Raw genomic sequence first — 27,406 nt, forward strand, 5'->3', positions numbered from 1 at the left:
AAGCAGCTGTCTATACTTCCAAGCCCCACCCTAAGTCTGTCAAAGGCTGCCTACGTGGTGCTGCAGGAGTTATCCCCTCCGCCCAAAATAATCAAACACATCTTCCCCTCAAGACAGACCTGCATTGGTTCACTGCTTCCATCTCTCATTCAGTTCAGAACATACTGCATTATCTCATCTCTCCTTGAAACCAGAAAATCCTGCTGATAACCTGCCCATCATGGATCGCCACGGGACCACTCTCAGCCACACCCTGGGAAGAGTGCAAATCTAGAAAGGAAAGGAACTTAGAAACAAACCTTCTTATACTACGCTCTGAGGAACAGACTGGCCACCTGTTGCAGCAACATCTACCTTAACTCACCCAAAACCTGTCATTGTCATTCCACGTCGTTGTGTGAGCATCCCGCCACCTTCTGCCTCCTCCTCCGATACATCATTACCTTGTCGTACACCAGCCTTCCGCATCACAAGACAAACGCTCTGCTGTGGTGTCCAAGCTAGCTTTCTTCCTCTGCTACGTACAGCGCTCTGTTGCCCCTTTGGCTTGGTTCGCGGTATAAAGGTACCTTAAATGTAAGTGATTGGCGGTGTTAATCCTTTAAAGCCTATGGTTTGCTAGTCAGTAGTTGGTGGGGGGGGAGGGGGACTTGCCACGGCATGACGGGTTAGGTTATAGTTGAATGTACATTATTAGAATGTGTTCGAATATGTTGGCATTTGCTTCACCGACCTCGGAAGGATGAAGGATGAGTTAGGATTCGAACTGTGACTGCAGCTTCCATCTCTGTGTCAGTGGCGACCTTGTAACGGGACGTTCGTGCATTTGGGGTAGTGCATTAATCGGACCTGTCTGTTCATCCAGGCTTTGCTCGGTATTTTACCTCATACGTGAGTGATAGCTCCCCGAGGCCCAGGTGGGGGCATGGTTATCTGTCCTTGTCAGGGTGGCCTCTCTCTAGTCGGAAGGAACCGGAAGGTGAAGCCACGGGAAAGTGGAGTTGAAATGGAGGAGGAGCACGCGCTCGGTTGTGATACGCAGGCAAACTCGCCTAATGACTTCCGTCATGTCTCCCACAAAGAACCTGCCCCTCGGATGGCGTTTAATGGCGTCCTGCAGGGGGGAAGCCATTGCAGTCTTTAACTAACAGTCGTAATGAGTGAGACAGACTTAGTCTGTCTGGGCCGTGGTATTTACTGCCTTCCAGCATCAGCTCTAAATGGGATGTTATGCGGTTTGTACCGTCGCCATCTTTGGGCCTCAGCTTTCACGCGAAGGCAATTTCCGGAAAATGACACCTTTGCCACTTGGAAGAGCTCAAGCAGACGAACTAAAAAAACCTTGAAGTTGTATAAGCCGTATCAGTGTAGTGGGATAGTGTAGGGAACTGGAAAATGTTATACGCTATGCCGACGTAGCTCCTAATTTGGGTGAAAACCTAGGTCTATGGAATGGTTGAGTTTTGGCATTTCAGTTAGGCACCACATTTAGATTTCAGTGTCATTTTAAGGACTTTGGGGCCGAGATCTAGATATAATTAATGTGCAGCTTCCCAGCACAGCTTTGCATTTTATTACCCATTTTCTGCTATTTCAATCCCCACATGCCAAACAATAAAGAATAAGTTAAATGTTGAGGTGGAGAAAAAGATGTGAGCTAGAGAGAAAGTACACTTTCCCAGTGGTCCCCGGGTTTAAAAAGTCTCTGCAAGGCGGTGCCTTTTCTTCGTCAGTTCTTGCTCTCAAAGTGAAGATATTGCAATGTATGTTTAAGTGGGACTGGTCTAAACTCTCAAATTAGAACTAAGATCCCTACCGCTCACCTCACCTGTGATTCTTTGGTCAGAGCTAGGGGATCCTGTAATCTTGCATGTCCCCAGCCGGATATTTCTTGTCTTCCACCCTCTTGCAAATATTTGTGGGTAGGCAGGAAGTAGATGAGATTTGCTTGTCACTATCCGGCAGTGAGGCGGCCATTTTGTCTGAGGCCATCTAGGGCTCAGCCTTTCTCTCCCTTGATCCCTGACCAGCTGGACAGAGCAGCTTGAAGTCTCGCCCACCCATTCCCTTAGCAAGAGAAAGGCCAGTACAGGTGTTTTTCTGAGGAGTTATTTCGGCAGGCTTGCATCCCACAGCAACAGGTAAATCAACGAGGTGTACGCTCCACGTTCACCTTTAAGGCAGCCCTGAGTTTGGCAGGCAGCCCTGAGTTTGGCAGACACCAATGTTCATTCCTTGAGGACGTTGACACTGAATTGGGGCTGGAGACTAATTCCATCTGTATAGAGTGTGGGCTGAGCTCCTAGTCTCACAGCAGTGGATAGACCTTCATGAGCCTGGTGGTTGGAGGTGTGGGTCTATTAGAGTTTGGCAGAGGTCAAGGACTACCTCTTGGGATGCAGGTGGTTTCGTTTGCATTGTTTTGCTGGATTGAAATGTGGACCTGCGTGCTTGCGAACAAGGATTGTAAATAGCATCAAGTGATTTGTGTGTAGGTTATGAATCTGAAGGATGAAACTATTTTGAAATTGCCACACATTTTGTATTTTCATGTTTTCTAAAATAGTTTTTTATGATGTAGGATGACGGATATTGTTTTGTGTCGTTTTGTTTTGTTAAGTGAATAAACATGACCTGTGGGTACCGAAAAAGCAAAGCAGTCCTCTCATGTGGGAGCCTCGGATTGAGTTGGAGGGGGTGGGACCAGGAGTTGGGGTTGCGTTGTGCAGTATGAGACAGCAGAGACCGGGTAGCGCGTGCTGAGATGCAGTGGTTGACACGGAGAGACACCTGCCAGCCCTGGCGTCCACACAGCCAGCGGACCCTCTGCCGGAGGCCCGGACCGTGGAGCTGTGAGATGCTGCGCGGGTGTCCTAGCTGAGCAGTCTGAGGGCGCTTGTCAACAACCTGTTGCAAATATAGCCCGCCTGGCACATGTTTGTTAAAATAGTTTTTCTACTTCCTTATGAAAAATCTTTACTCTCTAACCCTGCATCAAAGAAAGTTACATGAAACCTTTATTTATATTTACTTTGTATAAGAGCTGATCCGCTGATAACTTCTCTTTCATGTTCACTTCATTTTACGACCAAGTAATGTGTGCTTGGGTGGCTGCAGGCCCACTGTAAGTATACCTTTCCAAATAGCTAAACCCATCCTGTTCCCGCTGAAGTGCTCCCTTGAAGCTGCCTGCCATGGCTAGATCAGCTCCGACCTGGTCAGAAAAAGTATTTCTTCCTACCTTCACCAGTTCCTTGGCACTGGGCCAGGACCGCAGGCTGCGTTTTCTCAGGTTCGAGCCACTGCTTTATCAAGTGATCATTTTCTTCAAGTGTCACCAATGGCGCAAAATAAACTTAGAAGTGTTACGTTGTAGGTGTTTTACAAAGCGCTTATGTCACCCTACGGTCCATCAACACCCTTGCAGCTATTTCTATGGTGAGGCTAGTAAAGGACGCCGCAGCACATTGTCCTCAGCTGTGGGTGCTGGAGGAGAGGCTGGAGCCACCAGCTTCACTAATTCAAATTATTCAGATTCACTTTAATATTGAACTGTTACCAGTTACTGAAGTCACTTTTTATATGATGCCCTCCCTGACCTCAGCATTGAGGCACATTTTCATTACGAAGGTCCTGGCTAGGGCCTTCACCAAGCCCCATTTGTTCAGAATGACTGATACAGCATACAGGTGCTTCGGGTACAACTTTTTCTCAGGCACAGAGAACTGGCGTATCGGTCCCAGTGGGCTCCAGTGGAACATCTCGGATGGACACCTGTTCTGAAGAAGGCTACATGGGCTACATAATAAGGGCTGCTAGAATTATGCGGCTTTGCAGCTGTATATTTTAACAAAACATTTAGCTTAAATTGATCAAAAGTTACTAAAAAAAAAAAAACCTGCAACACATGTTGCTGAGCAGTAAAAGGAGCATGCAGAGGTTGGTTATCCGGCCATCTTTCTATTGCTTATTGCTATCTGTGGAGGTCAAACAGGCACTACTGAGGTAAACCCTTAGCCCAGATAGTGTTAACATGTGCAGAAATAACAAAGTAATGAGCTAATAGCTAAAACGTGCTGCATTATGCCATATAATTTGCAATTTTTTTGCTGTATAATTTTTTAAACCCTGCTTCTTGATTTGGTGCTTCACTGCTGCATAATTCCTGTGGCCCTTTCTATAAGGAATGCCGTGCCGGACCGCACGATAACTGTACAAACTAGCCCACATCAGACATCCTTGCCCTGCACCATTCCCTCGCTCCCTACACAACATGCTCTGCACAAAGCGGTCACTGCCTGTACGACCTCTCTCACCCTCGGTTTCCAGCCATGTACAGTGCCCCCGGTTCCTGTGCACCATACTCCCCATCTGGCAGTGCTGCACCGTACGATGCGCCTGTCAGGCCTACTGACACTATGCCCGATGCCTGCTGTCTGTACAGTCAGTGAGTGAGTGACTGTACAACATATCCTCTGTTAGGCTTTCAAGCTATGCATCACATACTCCACCCGCGGCCTTCCAGCTGAGTGCAGGGCTCTTGCTGCGCATGTAACCACTTCCATGGGACCCTCCGTTTCCATGCATAGGCATTGGTGCTCCTACAAGTCTCCTGTATCAGAATCGCCATTTACTGCCCTCGATGCCCGTGTGACTGGCCCTGTGTGAGAACCACTAGCTCCATGCATGTACTCGCTGCTCTCAGAGCAGCCCCAGGATTTAGACCAATGGCTCCGAGCGCTGTGCGATGGCTTGCAGGACAGTAATGTATGTGCGCTTGGTCCAGAGACGTGAAAGGGCCAGGTGGCCAATGAGAAATCAATACTGAACTTGAGTCTCACCTTGGGGATAGAGCAAGACGTGAATGCTGTTGGGGGACAGAGCCTTCTTTCAGTTCCACACTGATTGTCCGTCATTCTTCCCTGTGCGCAGGAAGAGAAACCTGGGAAATAATATTTAAAAAAGACCTGTTTTTCTTGGCGCGCACAAGATGGTTGAACTAAAGCATGTCCGATTATTTTGTCCCTTGCCTACTCTTGTAGCAAACATTTCTTGTCAATTAGTGGCCCTCGTTTAGAGATTAGCTCCAATGCAAACGAGCTTTGCCAAAGCCAGTACGTCTCACATTTGAGTAAAAAAAAAAAAATGCAATTGCATCATTCCACTGATGCTTGAATGCATTATAATGCATGCGTGTGCCAGCGGAAAGATTCAGGCGGCATTTGTTTTGCTAAAATAAAACAAAAGAAATGTGAGTGGAGGTAAGTAGCAGAGCTTCACATGGAGAGTGGCAGGGGAGATGCGACACACAGAGGATGGAGGTAGGGCAATAAGAGGGAGAGAGCAACACATAGTACTGGGATGGAGATAGGCAGGCATGGGAGGGAGAAGCACAAGGGTCAAAAAACAAACCTGAGTGAATGGAGGGAGAGAAGCACACAAAGGAGACAGTCGCAAAACACATTCACTCATATAGAGTGATTAAGCAAAAACAAAAGTAGTTCCTTAAAAATGAGCAATGGAAGGGCACAAGTAGCGAGGCTGTGCTTTCAGGCTGGGGTCAGACACAAGCTAGATAAGGCAGGCCGTATGATAAGAGGCAAACAAATCTGTGATAGTAAAGCCATACTATGGTAAGCAGTGGGTGGGTGTAAGCTCACTGTAGGTTCTTTGTACATTGACAATGTGTTTTGCAACCAGACCGCGTCGGCTGACTGTAAGGCTCGACCTAATAATGGGCACAAACCATTTTTCTGCATCTGTTGGCTATTAAGAGATCAGCACAAATAACGCTTGGTCATGCACATTTCAAACCTCTGTTGGGTGTGCTCCTTCTTACCCCAAGCTTGTTTGCTTGGGGTAAGAGGACCCACAAGCATTGGTAAAAGTATGAACTAAACAGGGATAGAGTTTCTGCAAAATATGTTTTTAGCTATTAAATCCTAAATTGGTCGGAAAACCGGACAAGGACTCGGTACAAAAAATGCTTGTGCAGGGAAGTTTTTTGTCTGACATAGCACTCAGCTTGTACAGCACTTTACTGAAAATTAAATGAACATCATACATTTAAAATATTTATGTAGAGAGATCGAGGAGTACCAGTAACAACAACATAACATCCATCCTCTCGTAAGTACACACATTCACGTTTTAAATGAAAAGAGCAAGTCTTACTTCTGGAGTCCCAAGCTGACCCCCTCCTTCCTCCCAACATCCAATCGATAATGCAGATAAAGAACTTCTAGTCTTCCTAGTTGCATCTTAGCCATGTGCTGCTAGATAAGATTGACAGAAAGTGGTAAAAAGTTTGTGGCGAGCTGATAAGTTGTTTGACAATTTTCCAGTAGTAAGAAGTCTCATGGGTTATGGGGCCATCTTTCAAGGGAATACCTGTTTCCAGACTACTTCTTTTTATTGTTTCGACGCCATAAGCATTTGCCCTCCCAGAACTCCATCAGACTCAGTCAGTAGCTTGTGGATGGCGAAAACCCAGTAATACCACCCTCGGCATTTTCCTTCATGGGCACCCAAGATTTGCCTAATTCTGCTTAAATTATATTTCCACAAGCCCCCTTGCCTCGGGCTCACCCAACATATGTGTAAGTTCGTGCCCATAGCGCCGACATGTATCAGAGGCACTGCCTGCATGGTCCTCCATTATTTTATAGCGCTAGTCTCTGTGTGGGTCCTCTCATAAGAATGCTGGGAATATGCATCCACAAATTCTCCCAGTCATCATTCCCATGTACCCTCCCCAAGGTGCAAAGTTATACCAGTTGGGAGGATCACTTGTGGACCTCAGCCCTCTCTTCGGATAGACAAAAGAGAGGACTCCTTTAGGAGAATTACATGTTATCAAGAATGAGTCCAGTTTAGTAAGGTCACTGGGAGCTGCTAACCTGTCCTCAGAGTGAATTGCAACGTGACACACATATATAAGGGAGCCTGTCTGCCTCAGTGAGAATGGAATTGACTTTACATTGGGCAAATGACTTTATATTTCCCCTAATAAAAATTAGCTTGTCACTCCCAGCTAGCTCCCTCCCTCATCTCTGAAATGCTGAGCTCTGTAATCCTCGGATAAACTGAGGGCACAATGGCTGTGTGTTCTACAATTGGAAGAAAGGATGAAGAATGACACTCGACACAAAGAGCCTTTCTTTAAACAAGAACCGTATCCAGTCTAATTCCTACTAGATTTACCAGGCACTTAAAAGTTAACACTGTACCTTGTAAGACGCTGGTTAATTGAACTTGCTTCATCCAAGACATTTTAAAATAGTTTTTCTTTCTTTTTCTGAACCAGTTGACAAGGAAGATGTTTTTCTCGCGAGCATCACAGCAGGGAGAGCAGTATATATTCATTGAGGCCATCAGCTGAGGGGCATTGTCTGGCTCTGCTCTCTTCTGTCATGTTTTATCCTTCAGTTTTTAGTTCTCTGATCTTTTCCCAGTCAGGTAGACACACCAACACTTAAAGAAATGTTCTCTACTGGAGAACATCATTCTTCATTCTGCTTTCTATTTTTAGAACAAGGTTTCTGATAAACTAGCTTTGCGTATTGTCAGCTTACAGTGGGCTTAGAGCACACTCATTGCTTACCATTTGTTGGCTTTATTGTCACTCAATTGTTTGCTTTTTATAAGTCAGTTTGTGCGGGCTTTACTTCTTCTTGTGTTTGACCCTCCCCTGGAGCATGGACACATTAATTGTGCCCTTCTACTGCTTACTTTTGAAGCATTACTTTTTTCTTTTTAGTTAATGCTCCATGAGTGTGCATGTGTTTTCCAGCTGCCTTGCTTGTATACCTCCCCCCCGCCATGCTCTGTGTTGCTTTCTCTTGCTTGTTTCTCCAAACCCACATCTGCATTGTGCTTACCCCGTCTGCTTCTTCCCCATGTGTTGCTTTCTCACTTGTGTGCTTTCTCGCTTGTGTTCTTCTTCCAGCTGATCACGTTCCTCTCTAACCTGTGTCGCTTCCCTACTCCGTATAGCTTCTGACACCCCTCCATGTTGCTTCTGTCACCTGTGTTGCTTCTCCCTGTGTTGCTTCCTGTTCCACCAGCACCCTGTGTTGCTGTCACCAACCTGTGCTTCATAAAACAGAAAAAAAACGTTTTAAATCTTTTTTTATTTACTTAATGATTTTTTCATTGCCTAAATTGGATATCTGAAGGTTGTCTTTGAGGTGATCATTAAGTCTAGCCTATAACATTCCTTGACTGTGTGGCCCCTTTTTAGGGCCAAGCCGGCGAGGGCAGCGCTAGCGCATGTGTCTCACTTCAAGACTATGTTGTGTACAGTAAAGGGCCTGGAGCCTACCTGTTGCTTACTGTTTGTTGGCTTGCGTGGCACTCTGCTTTACAGCCCTGTAATTCATCACTGCAGGCCTAGAATCATTCTGTTCCTCTGTGTGGAACAGGGACCAAGCACTGATTGAATCAACTCAATCAGTGTCCCTCTGCTGCTCCCGAGGTGATTGAGGTACTATTATGTACTTTTTAACTTCTAATGCCTTTCAAACAGAACGCTTGTGACTGGCAAAATCATGCCCAGAAGAACAAACAAAATTGCAAGGTTTAATTGTTTTTAGCTAACTGTCTTTTATTTTGCCAAGTCCTCTTTTCTCACTTATCACTCATGTTTTCTTTTGTTTTTGCTTGTGGGTGCTGTTCTCAAAAGATGATGTTTATCTTGTTCTAAATATTTCAAAGCAATATTTTCTTTATTATGTGTAATTTCTGAAATGGTGCTTTAACACATAATTGTGCAGTACACCCCAATCCAAACCACACACCCCAATCCAATCCAAACACTCCAATCCAGTCCAACCCACCACACTCCAATCCACCCCAATCTAATCTGCCCCACTCCAGTTCTCCTGCTCCACTCCAAAACAATCTGCCCCACTCCAATCTGCTCCACTCCATTCCAAAACAATCTGCTCCACTCCAATCCAAAACAATTGCCCACTCCAATCTGCCCCATTCCAAAACAACCTGCCTCACTGCAGTCTACTCCACTCCAATCCAAAACAATCTGCCCCTCCCCATTCTGCCCCACTCCAATCCAAAACAATACGCCCAGTCCAATTCACCTCACTCCAATCCAATCCACCCCACTCCAATCCAACCCACCCTCATACAATGTGTCCCAATCCAGAACAATCTGTCCCACTCTACTCTGTCCCATTCCAATCCAAAACAATATATCCCAATCCAGTCTGCCACACTCCAATCCAAAACAATCTACCCGACTCCAACCTGCCCTGCTCCACCCTGCCCCCACTACACTCACAAACAACCCACTCCAATCCAAAACAGTTTGCCCCACTCCAGTCCAATCCACTTCATCCCATCCAGTCCGCCTCACTCCATCCCAATTCACTGCACTCCAATCCACCCCATCTCAATCCAGTCCAATGCACACCAATTCAATGCAGCCGAGTCCAATCTACCCCCACTCTAAACCACTACAATCCAGTCGACCCCACACCAATACAATTCAGCCCAGTCCAATCTACCCCACTCCAATCCAATACACCTCATCCCAATCCAATCCACTCCAATGCAATCCATCCCACTCCAATTCACCCCACTTGAGTCCAATCCACCCCACCCCAGCCCAGCCCAATCCACCCCAATCAAGTCCACTGCTACCCAATCCACATTACTCCAATCCAGTCCACCCACACCACCCCAATCGATCCCACTCCAGTGCAATCCACTTTAATCCACCCAACTGCAGTCCAATCCACCACACTTCAAACCACCTTAATCTACCCCACTTCAATCCAGCCCACTCCTCTTCAATTAATCCATCCCACACTAATCCACCCCACCCTAACCCACCCCACTCAACGTAGTCCGCTCCACTAAGTCCAGTCCACCCCATTCCATCGAGTCCACCTCACTCCAGTCTGATCCAACCCATTCCACCCTATTCCACCCCACTCCACAACACTCTACCACTGAACTCTACTCCCCTCTACCCAATTGTATTCCAATAAATCCACTCTAGGACACTTTACCCCCTACCCCACCCTCAAAGCCACTAACTTTTAGCCAGACTGAACAACGACAACACTGGTGTAGAACATGGCAAAACACATTGCCAAAGCCAGTAGCTCTTGTATAGGCGAGCCCTATTGGTTTTTCCAATGCTTGTTTTAAATGTTCACTTCTTGATAGCTATTACTTTAGGGAGAAGAGTTTGTGATTTTCAGGATTGTTCTGTCTCACAGCTACACAGAGGCAAGATAGGCCTCCAGAATCTCACATTGTTGATTGCCAAAATCAGTTTCGTGGTCGTCTTTGTTTCGTGGGATCTGAAATGATGCCTTCTGAGACTCTTAACAGTCAAGATTTGAGGAGCTCAGAGTTTTACAAAGACATTGCAGTCGAAATTACCAATTTTTCTTTGTGTGGTTTGTCGCTCATGGAGGTCTTGCTCCAGTCAAACAAGAATTGATAGCTTTATTGCCCAGGGGAAGGCTTCTAGCTTCTCCTATTAACTACAGATTAAAGGATGCCCTTCCCAAGGAGGCTAAAACAATTTCCACAATAGATAAAAACAGTATCTTTGGCTTTCATTGGCATGTACCCATGAGAAGAATCTGCCAAACAGCCACAGGGGCCACTTTCCATGCCTCTTAATGCATCATCAGCGGATGTGATGGTTCTCTGGGTTAAAATGCTATTTAGATATCTCTGTGAGTTGAACACCTGCTGATGAGGCCTGTGAGCAACCTGTAGGATAAACCTTTGTACCCTACATGATCACATTGTTCTGAGGTTGATAAATTGGGTGTCACTGAGTTGCATAATAGATTCACCTTTTAGTCATTGTGTGGTTAAATGCAAAAACTGATATCAGAGGGTGCATAGAAAATAAATGACACATAGTCATATCAGTTTAGAAAGTTCCTCCACGGGCCCACCCGGTATCCTGAGATTGGGACATAGGTGTGCACATTAGTCATCCAGACCTCTGTGGTTCTTCGAATCACTGTCTGTCGGCGGAGCACTATCAGGCGGGTCTAGCCAGACCATTCTCATGACCCAGTAATCTGCAAGCAATACTTGTCTCCCGTTTTAGCCGTAATACGATGGAATGTCTTATGTCGATAGGGCAGAAACTGTTCATTTCCGCTGGGTGGATATCTGAACAATCTGTTCTCCACTTCTGTCAACCCCTAGAGTCTGACATTGGTGGCCTTGCCACCCTTCCACCAAAGGCTGCCACCTTGAAATGGCGCACTCAGGGGTGGAAGGCGTTAACCTTCAAGCCCAGCTACCAACATACCACTTCAAGCTGGCATTAGACCTGCTTTTAGCAGACGAAGGCCAGCTGTATTTCTCGATCACCATTTCTTTACAAGACCAAAGGAAAGGCGGGCACATGTCTGTCCACAATGGGGTTACCGCTTTAATGACCAAGTCTCTCTGATCCTCCTTTGCATAACACTTCTTGCCTCCCTCTGTTGGTTCTGCACTCCATTGCGCATGCCTAGTCTGCACGCGGCTGAAGTAAGCAACAGATTTTAGCATCTTAGTGCCCGTAGAAGGGGCTCTGAGGACTTTTTCAGTGGAAGGGTACTCTCACTTCGCATATTTTGGTTGAGGGTGCCTTCTCAGAAAGGCTGCTGGACTTTTAATATTCACTTCAGAATGGGGGCTTTGTGGGAGATGGGCTTGCCAAGTCTCCACCTGGGCTTGGGCGCGTGGTGCACTATGGCAGAGTAATGTGAGTGTTGGAGGAAAGGGTGGGTGGGGTATGGGCAGGGCTTCTGGAATTATGCGATTGTGCGACTGAGGCAATGTTCGCATAATTATAGATTTGCAACATAATCCATCATCTGCTGCATAATCTGCAAATTTTAACAAAAAAAATTCTAGCTCAAACTGTTCAAAAGTTACTAAAAAATGAAGCAACCTGTGTTTTACCGTGCAGTGGAAGGCCCTTTGCAAAGCTGGACTAGTCACCTTTCTGTTGCTTATTGCTCGATTTGGATGTTAAACTAATACCCATTGGGTGTAACCAATGTGGACTCATTTTTTAAAATACGAAAATAATGAAGTTATAATATTACAAAATGTGCTTCATTATGCCGCATAATTTGGATTTTCTTCAAGCATAATTTACTCAGCCCTGCCGCATAATTTGTCCCTGTCCTGTTGCATAATTCTAGTGGCTCTGGTTATAGGTGGAGTTTTTGGTTTATGAGGTGTTGAGGGCTGCCTGTTTGGTTATCGTCACACCAAGGGCAGAGTGTAGCAGGCATGGGTCATCCTGTTCTCCTGTCCCAATTGTATTAATTCTTGAGTGTCTTTAATTCATTTATGGGTTTATAGGGCTGGTCTATAAAGTTTATGTAGAGGGTTGCTGCTGGTAAACAGGTCTGGTACAGTTTTGGCGTGGCCAGAAGACATTTGTGGGATGGGAGTGGGTAAAGAAGGGGGTGTGAGCACAAAGCAGAGAGGCCTGGGATGTGGGCAAAGAGCAGAAGGGTGAAGCGAACAACAGTCACCACAGAAACATACGATCACATCAGAGGGACCAGGGCTTGTCACAATGTTGGGGTTGGAACGTTGTACACAAGGGGGTAGGAGGTTTTTTTGGGGGTGGGGGAGTTTAGGAATCACAATGCCTTAGGCCGATTAGTTTTGTAAAGCATTTTGCCTAGGTGGTTTAAGGGAACAGTTTTCCAGACCTAATCAGTTAAAGCAGCCTTTTGCCCCTTTATATATTTGTGAGTATTGTCTTTGCGTGCCGTCTCGCCTGAAGGGTATCAAACGTTGCCGTTTCTCTTCAGCAATCCCACATACCTTTAACGCAGTGGTTCCCAAACTTTTCCAAACCATGGCTCCCTTGACCTTTTGGCTGTTGGCCACGGCTCCCCATTATGTTACTTTTTTTTGGTGGGTGGGGAGATGAAAGCCCGGCCTCTGGAGTGCTTCCATTTTTCTCCCTGAAAATAATTGGGATGAAGCCGATGAAGGTGTTATAATCATGTGTGAAATCCTACCCTATCCACTGCGGAGCCCCATGCAGTGTCAATGACTGATTGGAGGGACACAGGGTTCCCAGAGAACTGAACATTTACTGCATTGTGATGTAGTGCTTTTTAAAGTGGTGTGTCTTTAGCTCATTCCTGAGCAGGGTTTGTGAGGCCCTGATAGATACAGGAATATTGTTTCAGATCCTTGGTCTGCGTCTGCCCTCTAGTTTTTTCTTTTTTTGCACATTATTGCCTCCAGTTCGATGGCACCAGGTAAACTCTTGTCTGGCTTCCTCCCTTTTAACTCTGTCCTCTTTATGAGCATGCTTTGTGCACTCTCCTGTCTGCTTCTTTCTAACACCAGACTGCGATCTCATGCATGCTGTCTGCCTTATGCCTCATGTGTGTACTTGCCTCCATTCTGTGTGTACTTGCCTCCTAACTGTGTTCCCATGCCTTCTGTCTGTGTTTTCCTGTTTCTGTCCGTGCCTTCATGCCTCCTGACTTGTGTCCTCATGCTTTCTGCCTGGGTGTTCTTGCCTATTGTTTGTGTGTCCCTTCCTATTGTTTGTGTGTTCCTTCCTCCTGTCTGTGTGTCCTTGCCTCCTTTCTGTGTGTTCACGCTTCCTGACTGTATCCCCTGCCTCCTGCCTGTGGTGTCCTTACCTCCTGTCTGTCTGTTCCTGCCTCTACTGGCTGTGTGTGTTTTTTGCCTCCTGTCTGTGTTACTTCCTACTGTCTGTGTTCCTGCCTACTGTCTGTGTTCCTGCCTACTTTCTGTGTCCTTGCCTCCTGACTGTGTCCTTGCCTCCTGACTGTGTCCTTGCCTCCTGACTGTGTCCTTGTGCGTTCCTGCCTGTGTGTTCCTGCGTGTGTTCCTTCCAACTGTCTGTATGTCCTTGTCTACTGTCTGTTCCTGCCTCCTGTCTGTGCCTTCATGCCTCCTATCTGTGTCCTGATGCCTCCTGCCTGTGTTCTTGCCTACTGTCTGTGTGTCTTTGCCTCCTGTCTATGTGATCCTGCCTCTACTGCCTGTGTGTCCTTGCCTCATGTCTGTGTGTTCCTGCCTACTGTCTGTGTGTTCCTGCCTACTGTCCGTGTGTCTTTGCCTCCTGTCTCTTTGTTCCTGCCCATTGTCTGTGTGTTCCTGCCTCCTTTCTGGGTGTTCCTGACTCCTGACTGTGTGGTCTTGCCTCCTGTCTGTCTTCTCATGCTTCCTGTCTGTGTTCATGTTTCCTGTCTTTGCCCTCATGCCTCCTGACTGTGCAATCTTGCCTCCTGTCTGTGTTCCATGCCCCCTGTCTGTGTCCTCAGGCCTCCTGTCGATGTCCTCAGGTCTCCTGTCTCTGCCCTCGGGTCTCCTGTCTTTGCCCTTAGGCTTCTGTCCCTGCCCTCTTGACTCATGTCTCTACACTCTTGACTCCTGTCGCAGTCTTCAAGCCTCGTGTGTGGACACTCACGCCTTATGTCACCTGCGGACACACCTTGTCTGTGCTATGAATCTCCTGTCTGCTCTCTTGCCCCTGGTCTTTGAGTCCTCGAGCTCCCTGACTGTTCCACCCCAATGACTTTGACACCCCTGTGTCCTGTCTTTTTGGTGCTTGCGCCTGCCTCTCTCAGCTCGGATGATAATCCGTGTTGTGCCAGCCCCTCTATAGGGTCCCAGACATGTCCCTCCCAGGTCCCACCACACACTCTGCCTTTAGCAATGTTTTTTCCAGTGACCTCAGTTTGGGCATATTTTTCCACATTTATGTGCATTTGTTCTGACCTTTGGCCAATTGTTTTTATTTTAGGTTCTGAACTTATATTTCTAACCAATGCCATTTGCTTTTGGTCTTCTGTTTCTGATCTGCTGAATTGATTATGAATATTTTCATTTGTTTTTAGTGAAATAAGCATCAACATATTGACTTATTTCTTCTTTTGCAAACTGAATGAACTCAAACATTAACCTGCACGGAATACTGCAAATGTCTTGCCTCCCTTTATGAATTTTGAACACTTCAGGCAGCCTTTGTATGTTTTTAAAACGTAGCATGGAACTGGTAATTGTGAATTCATTAATTTTCTTTGGTGATAACTGGAGACAAGTGCACCCGAGCATCATAAATAACTTGGCTTTGACACTTTAACTGCACATTACTGACTGAAATGTTTTCTTTCATCTGCCTCAGCTGCTTAGCTTATTATTCCCTTGTCAGAGACTGGCCTGGCCAGAGAGAGCTGAGGGAGTGAAACTGCAGTTCTGGGCTTCGAAAAGATCTAATTTACAGGCAAATTCATGTCACACAGTGGTTCCCAAACTATGTGCTTGGTGCGAGGCGCCCCTGTCTAGTTTTGACGGCGCACTGGGGTGCCGTGACGCACAGATTGGGAACCTCTGCTTTAACGGACTCACTGACACTTCTCAGCATTTTCTGCTTTTAGAAAGTGCAAGCCTTTATTAGCAGGTTTGCTTTGCTTTTCACCGAAACGTTGAGCTTTGTCTTACTATAGTTATGGTTTGTTATTTCAATGGTGGGGCTCAGCAATTCTCAGAAAGACAATTGCTCGCTACTGGCCAGCTCCTTTTTATAGTTGAGCACGCAAGTGCTCTGTCCTTGTTGTAATCTCTCTTTGGGTTTTTAACCACTCCAATGTCACGCCTGTCACTTTCCTTGGTTTGTGGGCTTGCCTTTTAAAATACGCTTGATTAAATTAATGAAAGGCATGCATACATCATGCCTTTTCCGGTGTTTAGCCCTCTTCAGGCGCACCGGCCAACTACTGAAAACATACGAGGCTCCATGTTTTTCAGCCTGATTTCTGCACTACTTGATCTCTTCATTTTCCACGCAGCGCGATCGTGCTGGGCTTTACATAGCATGATTGTGCTTTTTTTTCCTCAATTTATGTGGCAAAAAAAGTCCGGTTAGTTTACAACACTAATAGCTCTAACTCGAGTAAATGCGAGACCCGTTGCATTGCAAATGCTTGTTTTAATTAATAGGGTGATGGTACTGCTCTGCGGCACTGCTGTACATTTAATGAACAGTACCGGCATTTCGACGCCTCGTCAGGTGTAGTAAGCGCTATACGAATAAAAATAGTTCTCAGCTGCACGGCTTACATAATTGACAGTATTGGCATGTTTAGCGCACGTTTAATGGTATGTTCTGGCCCTTTTAAACAGCGCTGCTAAACACTTATTGGACAGTACTGGCACTTAGCAGTGCGCTGTACGTGTGAGGTGAAGTTACTATTGGGCTCTGTGTATTCACCTGTTGACACAGACGGGACATCCCTTACTAGCCGGGTCGATTCCCTGAAGTAAGGCACCTCGCACTTCCGGTAACACCAACCCCTCTTCCCTGAAAAGCAAACATACATTCTGTATTAAGTACTTGCTTATAAAAGGCACTGATAGTAACATCTCTTCTCCCGGCTCTTACATACTTGATGGTATGTCAGATGTGAAAGCGCCAGTGCCCGATGCAGGCACAGCCCTGTATGTTGCGTCAGCAGATGACTAGAAACTGTGCTGGTGCCCTGCTGCTCGTGCCCTCTCCCCTCCCCCTCGGCAGGAAGGATACAGTGAACGTGAATAGCTGAGCCGGGCCTCTCCACAGACCATCCTCCCCTTGTGCATTGACTGACATGAGCTCAGCCGGCACAAAGGTCAGGTGCCCCCTCCCCCATTTCTATCCATTAACAATGCACGGCTGTAAATGTGTAGGGGGTTGGGCCAACATCCCGCATCCCTATGCAAATACGTTAAATGGACCCCTGTGGTCGTGTCCACAAGCAGACCTGCTGTGCGGAGGTTTGCACCCTCTTCTGCAAGCTGTGAGGAGGCCGGCCCTCCGCGACTCCTGCGGGGGTTCATTGCGGGACTGACACCTGTCAGCCGAGGCTGGGAAAGGGGGTCTAGGGATAGCGCTTCATGACAGAACATGCACCCCCACATCTGTGTCCTGGAACCTGGGGATTGGAGACGAGACTTGGGCCCGCCACGCTCAAGGGAGCTGCTTCTCTGGTAAGCGGCCATTGATTGCATGGGGAGGCGAACGAGTTCACAACGTTTCTGCTTAAAAATATAGCACTCACCTTAAAAAAATAGCCCTATTATCTTGCAACTTCGGTTTGAACACGAATTACATTTTGTAAATAAAAACCATACTTCACATCAGCATAAAATGTGAATATGAGATATTTCCGGTTACTTATTTCGGTCAGTTTCTCCTCTTCAGAGTGCTAAGGGGTGGGGTGAAGGAAGGGGTTTGACGCGTGGAGTGATTGAAGATATTGACCTGTTGGTTTATGTATTTATTTGGTTACTTGGAAAGCGCCTATTCTTCCCTCCCTTATGAAGCTTTAAGGCGCCCAGAGACGCAGAAGAGGGAAGGGTGGTCTGTGGAAGGAGGGAGCATGTTATTTTGCCATGATTGTTTCTTTAATAGCGCTGATAGGGCCATGGTGCCCCTTCAAAGCATTGCCGTGACTCAAAACAGTGCACAAGAGCGAACCCGGTGGTAAGCAGCGTCAGTGGCTTGCTATACCCACATCATAAACTGAACTGTCTCTGGGCGCTGTCCCTTCCGGCTGAACTGTGTCCACTCTATAAAAGTCGGCTGAGCCTACGAGGCAGGTGTGTCTTATAATTTCCTTGTAGCTCCACTCAGCTGCATCCGCCCTGCAGGCCGCACGACCTTTGATCTCATCACAGCTGAGCTCTGCGATGTGGCCTTCCGTGGTAGCTGTGACGTTGAGGCTGAGAGTCTGCAATAAACTGATGTCATCCTTGTCATAAACAATAATAAAAACCGGGGAGCTTCAGTGCCCAGCCTGGTACAGGGCGGGGTCGCCACCCTCCTGCAAGCTTCCCTAGTGAGGCCCACATAGGTGCAGGGGCGTGCGAGATGTGGCTCTCGCTGCAGGGGATATTTGTTGTCAATCACGACATTGTTAGCACCTTACCTGGTGGAAATGGTGCGCAAATACGTGCATTGAATCTGTTCACGAGTGGCCTGTTTTTCTAACCGCGGGTGTTGGCAGTGGCTTTTGACGCACCATGGTGGTGTCCTCGGGAAACTTGTGGTGGGTGTTTTCATCACGACCCGAGACCCTATGACATAAATGTCCCCGGCACTCATCGGCTGCTTCCACAGTAGCGTAGCCCTTGTGTCACTGACCCTACTGCAAGGAAGGAAACGGCTCCTGTTTGAACTATAAAATACAGCAATAGTCAAGGTTCCGTGGGCCTCCCGTGCCACTTCACCTGCTGAACCAATCGAAGCCACCCCCCTGCCCTTCCACGTGGAGTCGGAAACTGTCCCCGCGGGTCTTGCCACGCGGGGCACCTGCTGGGCGGAGACCGGGGCCTGCAAGGAACCGGGCAGTTCTGTCGCTTCCAGCTGAGATGAGTTGCTGACCGTTGCATCTCAAAGAAGGGCGGCTTTGACTGAAGGCCGAGCCTGCCCGCACCTCCTGGGGTGAGCAGTGCATTCACACACCACTGGCAGCCTCTCCTGACCTGCAGGACCGGCCGCTCACTGCGAGGGGGCCTGCCGTGAAGCCGGCGTTTGCTTTTTCAAGGGTCCGCCCCTGAGCTGCCTCCCCAGGGGACTGTGGCCCTGGCGCGCGCGCCCTCGGACCGCAGCGGGGAGCGCGTGGTCTTTGGACCTGGAGTCCCCGGGGCTGAGGGCAAGCACACGCCCCTGCCCTCCTCCGCGCTGTGGGCGGGGCCTTCCGCTGGGGGCGGGGCCGCCCTCCGCACTGACTGTGGAGTGTCCCCGCCCTCTGCCGGCCCCGGGGAGGAGCTGCGGCGGGGCTGAGCCAGAGACCGGCAGCCCCCGGGTGTGTGCAGGTGTAACCAGGGCTGGCTGCTGCACCCTGCCCCCGCTGCCCCCAGTTGAGCCCCACCCGTCCCATGGGAGACCCCTCTGCGCAGAGATGGTGGTCTTCATCAACACCAAGCTGAAGGCCTTCATCAAGCTCTTCAAGAGGAAAGGTGAGTAGCCCTCGCCACCACTTGGGAGCTCCGGCAGCAGCTTCGGACTACAGCAAGTGCACTTAGTTTATCAGCAAGCAGGGCTCCTCGTTTTATCCTAGCACGCGTTTCTTATTTAAAAATCACCCTCTCGTAATGCTTCTTGTTCAGCTACTGAAGGGGTATCTGGGGTCAAAACTAAATGCAGCATTAACCACAGGCACTTTAAAGAGCCCGACGGTGAGAGTTTGACGTGCAAGAAACGTGTTCCTCTGTGTGTGTGTTTTTACAATGAATGGTTATTGTATTATGGAGTATTGGTTTTATTAATGTTGGGTCTGTACTATATTACGCTCGATCTGCTGAATTACACGCACATAATGCACGTAATATGTATTTATTTGTATGCACACAAAGCATTTGACATGTAATGCTCTGAAGACAGCATTGTGTGCACCGTTCTTCTCACGATGCCAGTAACGGGTGGGGGGCGGCCGCTCGCCTCCCTTGTTCCACAAGTGTCTGTCAAGGACTTTATCCTTTTGTACTCTAACTCAGACCTTTTATTCTCACACTGAGAGAGACCCTGGGGGAGGGAAGGGTCTGGAGCTCCTTCGGCATCCAAACTCCGGGGAGAGGGGGTGGGGCAGCAAAAAACAGTGCCAGGCAGTGGGGTGAATGGGGAGGTCCTCCTGGCTCCCTCCCGCACACATACAACCCGCATCTACTCCAAACGTGAAGAATGGAAATTGTTAATGCACTTATGCGCGTTTTTAATATTACAACAATCTAGCTTACAGATGTATTCACATAAACTTTAACGAAAATTCGGCAATGCTTGTAGCGGAGCTCGTCATTTTCCTGGATGTTACTGTCGCTGATTATGAGGAAAGAAACGCACCAGTGATTGCCACACAGTAGCCAGATCCGCAGTACTGTAACTGGTGGGCAGAGGGATGCGCGCGGATGGTGGTTAAATGCGCTGTGATGCCCCCACGGAAGCGGCCAGAGAGACAAGACGCCGCTTCAAAGCACCAACCCTCAGTCGACGCCCTGGAACATCCTGCCACCGCCACCTCTGCCTTTGAAGGCGGATTTCCTTTCCTTTGTTTCCTTGGCACCTGTCTGAGCTCCCGTAACTCTAGCAGCCAATGACCGCGCCGGATGCCGAGCGTGGAAGGTATCCGTTTCACAAAGAGCCTTGAAGCCCACCCGCGGGCGGCGGGGTAAGGTGGGGTCTCCGGTGCCCGCGCTGGTGGTCTGCGGTCCGCAGCGTGCTCATGGCTCCCGGATGTGGGTCATCCTTAGTGCATTGATGAGTAACAGGTTGATGGACGCGCGGAGTTTGATAAAAAAAAGAAGCCTTGGTGTATTTTCTTAGCACCTCCGCTGCTGGGTCTCCCACCCAAAAGCCAGAAGTCTGTCTCTCCACGAATGCAGCCACGCCCCCAGCACGTACACGTGGAGTAAGGTGTCACTTCATTGGTGTGACGCACTCCTGGCACGAAGACCACTTCTTGGAAGGGACCTCCGGTCGGAGCCAGGTCCTCACCCCACAGTGTCTTGGAAAGCCCCGCTTAGACAGTCCGAGTCGTTTCTTTTGTTCCGCCCCAAATTCCCTCATCCTTCTCTCTTCTTTCTTCAACCCCCACTCACCCACCTCCTGTCTTAGGTCTCTCCCGTCCCTTCACATCAAGCTCCTCTGATAGCATCCTTTATCTAACATTTCACGTTCACCTGCTTTTCCCTAGCTCGTTCTCGTGTCATTTGCTGTTTGCCCTCGCTTGCATTCTCTTTAGCCCGCTGTCTCGGCTCCTCATATCCAGGCATATTCTCTAGGCCTTCAGCCGGTCCTTTTCTGCTCACTTCAGCTTTCACTTTCAAACCTCCACCTGCTACTGGCCCAACTCCAGCATGTCTCGCGTAACTACCTCTGTGCCGCTCCGACAGGTCCACGCCCACGCCCTCCCCCTGCTGATGAGACGGACTCGTTGTGCCCTTTAAGCCCATCTTGCCTCGTGGTGCAGGGTGACGAGCTATGGGTAAACTGCCAGTCCATCTGTGGGCTCTGTTCGGGCCACCACGTTATTATGGTTTAAGGTCCTAATATTTCTGATGCAGATAATTCACAACTGTTAATTTACTTGCAGATACACAGCCCTTTTATGCATGTGGTTCAGATACAATGCTGACTTGGTGATTTTAAGGTGTCTCACAGAAATAGTCCCACTAATGACATGCGTTCAACTTGTCAGGTCTAACAGTGGTCCAACCTGTGGCACCAGCTCCTACCTACATCTGAAACAAAGTACCCCCCATGATCTGCGACCGTCCGCTCCATGGCGAACAGCTGCGCATCCCAGGAGTTTGCCACTATAAAGCTCTCCCAGAGGAAAAGTTTGCCTCTCCTACAAAGCGCTTACAACTTTCTCTCCCCTGTATTAGCCACCGTATGCATGGTGTACTCATCATTTTGGGGATTGTTGCCCCCATTAGATTATTCACTTTGCAGCCTGTGTGATAAAATTGCAAGCAATCCTTTCAGATACAGACCGGATGTCTTTGTAGCACAGATAAGATCCTCATTTCTGACTTCTCCTTCACAGTCCCAATGTTTTCTTCTTATGATGTGGGTATCTTTTTCTTAGTGACTGTAAATGCCAAATTATTGGTTCTAATTGCTAACCCCCGTTTGGAGATCTTATATGTTGGCATAAGTCAGAAGCCACCTTTTGACCTATCTTCATTGCCAACAGTGGTACCCCAATATTTTATACCCTGACTTTTCTCACATGGACTCAATGCAAATTCCATTGCCCCTTCTAGCGGAATGGAACGGAGAGGCTGGACGGGGCCGGGGAAGGGACAGGGACATCTATCCACAAGTTGTCACTGCTTTGCAAGCAAAACTGACTTGTGCGACTGTGTGACTAAGTAAAAACTGCTCTTTGTGTGGTTCCCTTCTTAGAGACCCAAATCTCCCTGTCACGTTTTTGAAATTTCTGACAAAAGTTCTTGACGGCCTCATTTTGTAGTTAAATTTTTGGCCATTATCGAACGCAGAAAAGAGTTTCCTTTTTAGTGGAAAACTTACCTTCTAGTAGAAGCGGTCCAAAGTATACACCAGCTTATTTCAGGTGTCTGCGAGTGCTCCAGATAAACATGCTGTATTCCAGATAAGAAATATTTACTCTTAGGTGAGCAGAATTTACCCGACTTGCGATAAGCGTGCATTTCCACATGTTATGACTTGCGTTTTACGTCTGTAATCTTGAGTTGTAGCAGTATACGCTTGGTCATCCTGGTGAGTGGGCTCAGTACCTTTCCTGTAAGTCACGAGTCTTCTTCCTTTTTATAAATCATATCCTGTATTTGCCCTGTGTGCTTTGCAGTGTTGTTTGTGTAGGAAGTAATTCCGTGTTTGCTCCTCCGTTATACAATTGGTAGGCTGTGTAATCAGAGTATGGATTCACAAGATCTCTTCCAAAGAGTACATGACTTGAAAAAACTGGTGCTGCCCTGGGGATCTAGTCTGTGGTGCCAAAGGTCTGTATTTGTGCTGTGAAAACGAGAACTAGTGGGATGCACACATTCATTGCAATTGGTTGTCTGATGCTTTACTCTGTGGCACATAAACTGGCAAGGGTAGCAATAGGTGTCAGCTAGCCTTTGGAGAGACAGTGGCTGCACTTGGTGTATTCATCTCCCCCTCTTTGCTGAACTAATAAAACTTTTTCACACAATTGTATTTTCAACAGGAACAACATAGGCCTTCATTTTGACCCCAGCGGCCTTTTGACTGCCAGGGTTAATGTGGCAGTATCACCGCCGACAGGCTGATGGTGTATATGTGACGGGTTGGCCGCAGCCAACCCGCCACGTCACTGTTCATACAGCCATGGCGGTACGAACCGCCGGGTCGGAGATGTGCATCTCTGACCTGGCTATCCACACATGACCGCCAGCGGTATTATGTGCCACCTACCGCCATGGTTTTTACGACCGTAGCACAGCCATGAAAACCATGGCGGTAGGGCTACCAGTGATGGGGTATACCTTTCCTGTCACTTGTAGAAGGCCCACCCCCTTCCTAGAATCACAGCGCCCCCACCCCCCCTAGAATCACAGCACCCCTCAAACCCCCCAGCAATCATGCACACACGCATACACCACCACTTCCATACACGCATTCACTCATGCATACACACTGACATGCTTACATGCATACACACTGACATACAGACACGCACTTACTGCAACATACATACTCATTCACTCACATGCATACAACCACACATACACCACAACACTCAGACGCATGCACACAGGCACACACACATTCATACACACAGGCAGACCTCACACCCCCTGCCCTAACCCACCCCCCTCCCCCCCCTGTCAAACGCCCAACTTACCTTGTCCAGTGAGTAGCTCGTCGGTCAGGGAACGGGAATGGGCACTGCTACTGCCAGCAGCGCCCCGCCAGGCCGTCTGTATGATCAAAATAGGGTGGGCGGTGCCCTACCCGCGGGGCAGTGCAGTTGGTAGCACCGCCCAGGTGCCTCGTCTGCCATCCTCACTACTGCTGGATTTCTGCCCTAAATGTGGAGGAAATCAGGCATTAACCATATAATGGCGGACGTAAACCGCCACCACTGCCGGTCTTCTGCCGCCCATGGATTTGGAGGGCTCGGTTTGAGACCACCAGAGTCATAATGAGGGCCATAGTCACCAAATAATTAATATACAAAGGAATTGGGTTTAGAATTGTGTGACACTTTAATGTTTATCAGTGCAGTATGTTGTGGAATTTGTGCAACGCAGTAAATGCTGCCTTTCATCAACTCAGGCTACTAATGGGAAGCAGCAAGGAGTGAACACAATTGTTGAAAAATGTAAACAATTAACACACCGCCAGCACAAGCCTGTACTTACAAAAGGCTTGAAATGAAAAGCCTACAGTTGCTTAAATCTGTGGCCAGAAAATGGTAACTGTGCACCTGGTAAGCTCAATCTCGGGCACAGGAAAGGCCTACATAGAGTTGGTGAGGCTCAGTTATGTGGCATGGCTGATGTTGCCACAGGGTCATAAGATCACCGTTGTCTCAAAGGCAGCACAGACTGAGTGATCCTTTACCCGAATACCAAATCTTGTTGTCGCGCCAAGTTTCCGGACTTTATTACAGAGTTCTAAAAGGTTGAGCCTCTGACATGCAATGATTTTTATCCAAAACACTTGTAGTTAGACTTTCAGCTGAAAAGGGTGATGAGGACTGCCAACACCAAGCTGGTGGCCAGTTTGCAGGATTGAAATATGTTAGGGAATTACCCTGGAGTGAGGCTGTATGGGGATTTGTGTTTTGAACAATAACTCTTCCAACATCCAGTGCAGGAACTTTAATCTGGGTGTGATACGGCTGTGACATCGGTTGAAAATTAGCCACTCGGCATGGTGATGCTTCTTTGGTGTTATAAAGTTGATTTTGTTCACTGGAAGCCCCTTATACCCAAGCTGATGTTGTAGTAGTAGTCCAGTTTTGACATGGCCGTTGCAAGGATAGGAGGATTTTCTGAGTTATTTGGAATAACAGAGCTCTTCTCTCCATCTCACCAGATGATGTTGAGACAAACCATTTTTCATGACCTGATTTTCTGGCTGCTGTAAGGAGATGTCCCTATTGAGCAATGGCTCCCCTCTGCTGGTGGTCCCATTGGGAACAACCAGTCTAAAGGGAGGGATACTGGGTGAACACTCTTGAGACAGGGCCAGTTTTATTGGTCCAATAGTGGACATGTTTTAGGCCGATCACTGCTGTGACCCTCTTGGAGGCCCCAGTCATGTGGGAGTGGTTGGTTACTTATTGAAGTGGATCAGTGATAGTGCACCTGTGTTTCTGATATTATTTGAGATAAGTAAGCCTTGTCTGCTTTGCTAAGGGCCTGCTTGCAAAGAGAAGCAGGAAATGGTTGTCCCCCCTAATCTTCATGATCTGTGCTAACTGATCACTCATCACAGTGATAATGTAGGCTACTTGCTGATTCTTGTGGTATTGGAACTGCTCATGTATGGCCACTATCTCTAGTGGTCAAAAGCTGTGTGTAGTAGAGTGAATTCTTTGCCACCGGGAGATATTGTTGACATGGTCATTGCTCTCTGGGGGTCGTCTGCAGTTTTTAATAGTTTACAAATTCAGCAAAGGCCTTGTATGGCTCTCTGGTAGATAATGATTTATCAATCTGCGTTTTTTCTTTCTAAGGATAGGCCGTTGACTGGTTGAGCGTCTGAGGCACCATCCGGATAGTTAGGTGTTCATGAACTTTGTGATGAGGAGCCAACGTCACTTGGCCTAGGCTTATGGCTCTTGAGTTGAAGTTGCCCATCTTGATGGCGGAGCTGATCGTCGCGACTTCCATATATGGTTGGCTTAGAAGGTAGGAGAGAGAGGTGTGTAACAGGCCAATGTTTGTGCAGGATGAACTGTGTTCGTCTAGAATTCTAGATTGTTTCTATTTCAATGTAGGTGAAAGAATATGGATAGTCACATAGCTGTTGAGAGGGATCTAGGGCGTTATGACCCTGTACTGTTTGTAAGGTACAGCAGTGCATGACAGCAAGTGACCCATGTTTTTCCTATTAACTTTAGGTGACTGCTGCAGTGGCATGGATCTGTGACTCTGTACTGCACTCATATTTGGCTGGATTTGCCCCGTCACAGAGTTACCAGTATCCCCTTGTATCAGTAACTCCAGAGTTAGAAAATGTAGGCCCTCATTACGAGTGACCATAGACTTCTAAATTTGGGTGAGGATCTCAAATGAGGGGGGTGGGTGATGTGTGTTCAGAGAGGTCCATGTAGGACTTTGGTGCTTGTACGAACTTCACCAGGTAAACGCTTTTGAGGTTTTTATAAGGTGGGACCACTACTGTCTGCTGCATGGTTCAGTTGGAACGGGTATTCTGAGACTCTAAGGTTTGGTATCATAGAGAAAAGGAAGTCAGACTCCCCATCTGATGGTTAATCACTTTCGAATTGGTGAAACCCAGTTTGTCAAGGTCTACTTTGATTCTTCTGGTGCATTACTTGCGTTCACCCCATTGATTTGTTCTTCAGGGTTGAATGCATCAGGGTGTGGCTCGCTACCACAGATCAGCCCCCGTGTATGCATGAGATTGTTGGTAGGAGGTCTCGTGCATAGTTGCTTCCCATGACAGTAGTTGGCGTGAGGTTTTTTGCTGTGCTGGAGGGGATTGTGTCAGGAACCAAGTGCAGGAGGGGTTGCTAGTGTGCCTTTGGTGTTAAATTGTTGTTAGACCTTTGAATAATAGCTATTTTGTGCAACACAAACTAAATTGCCTGTTGGCGATAGTAAGGGTTGTCGCCAAACCTCAAAATACTGATTTCACCAACTTCGGGAGGACTCTAAGTCGGTATTGTCCACATTTTAATATGTTATTTTGAGGTTGGCAACAGATCTTTGCATGGGTGCTTGAAGCTGCTAAACTGTATCTCCAGGTTTGTGTTGCGTAAAGCGTGGTGTTCAGAACAAATGGCTACATGTTATTTATTGGTGGTGTGCACAGGGTCAGTCTCCTGTCCGAATTAGTGGCTAAAACTACCACTTCATGGTCAGACAAGACAGTCTTTCACAAGACAACGGATATTGGGACACTGAGCGTTTGGGGATCTGTCAAGTGGCCCCAGTCTACTGTTCCCCAAGGGGGACTTGACACCACCCTTCCAAACTACATATCTGTGGTTCTTTGCTCCAAGTTTCGTCCACCTTGGTGGAGATCATCAGAGGCACGCCCCTCCCGCGGCCCCCTGCCTCAGCGATGCGCTTCTCTCCAGACTACTTACGTTTCTTTTTGCCAAATTTGATTTCTTTTTTTTGAATAAAGTAATTTAAATCCAAGCACAGAGATCGGTTTCGAATCAAATATATGTAAAACTAACGTAGGCCAAAATTCAGACGACCTCAAACTGCGTGGTCTCAAAAGGGCGGTCATTTTATCGCGTGGAAATTTGTGTGTGAAATTATCTTACATTGGCGCTTTTAGAGTAAACCTCCTCCTGGGATCTTTACCTTGCTAAATACCACAAGCTAAACATCATTTGACTGGGAAGATGCCATTTTTTTCTGGTTATACCTTACCCATTCACCACGGGCAGGGTGTTTTCCTTGTCTTTAGTGATTGGTTACCCTGGGCGTCGGAAGAGGGGAAAGGAGAGTGAAAAGAAAGAAAGGTTTGATCGGGTCCAGTGGCCCTCACTTTTGAGTTCGTGCATTGGGGATTACTCGGGCGAGGCTTGTCAAGAACGAGGACTCTGAAACCTCGCTGGCTTCACATGGCAGAGGAGAACCGTTGTCCATCCTCCCATGGCTCAAGAAACTGAAATCAGGCCCGTCTGTAAGGTGCCATAATTAGGCCTGG

At 47.6% G+C, this 27,406-nt stretch overlaps 1 protein-coding gene across 10 annotated transcripts in view; it reads left to right on the forward strand.

Annotated features, from left to right (window-relative positions):
• Positions 1 to 27,406, forward strand: part of NHSL1 (NHS like 1) — a 409,363-nt gene that overhangs the window by 313,293 nt on the left and 68,664 nt on the right. The window contains exon 1 of one of the 10 annotated variants that reach the window (XM_069234328.1): positions 18,826 to 18,993. The exons of the other annotated variants lie outside the window; for them this stretch is intronic. Coding sequence (XP_069090429.1) covers positions 18,936 to 18,993 — 58 coding nt within the window. The 5' untranslated portion in view covers positions 18,826 to 18,935. Of the gene's footprint in view, positions 1 to 18,825; positions 18,994 to 27,406 lie in introns of those variants that run through there. 10 annotated transcript variants of the gene reach the window in all.

This window comes from Pleurodeles waltl, chromosome 5 (genome assembly GCF_031143425.1).
Source record: "Pleurodeles waltl isolate 20211129_DDA chromosome 5, aPleWal1.hap1.20221129, whole genome shotgun sequence".
NCBI lineage: Eukaryota > Metazoa > Chordata > Amphibia > Caudata > Salamandridae > Pleurodeles > Pleurodeles waltl.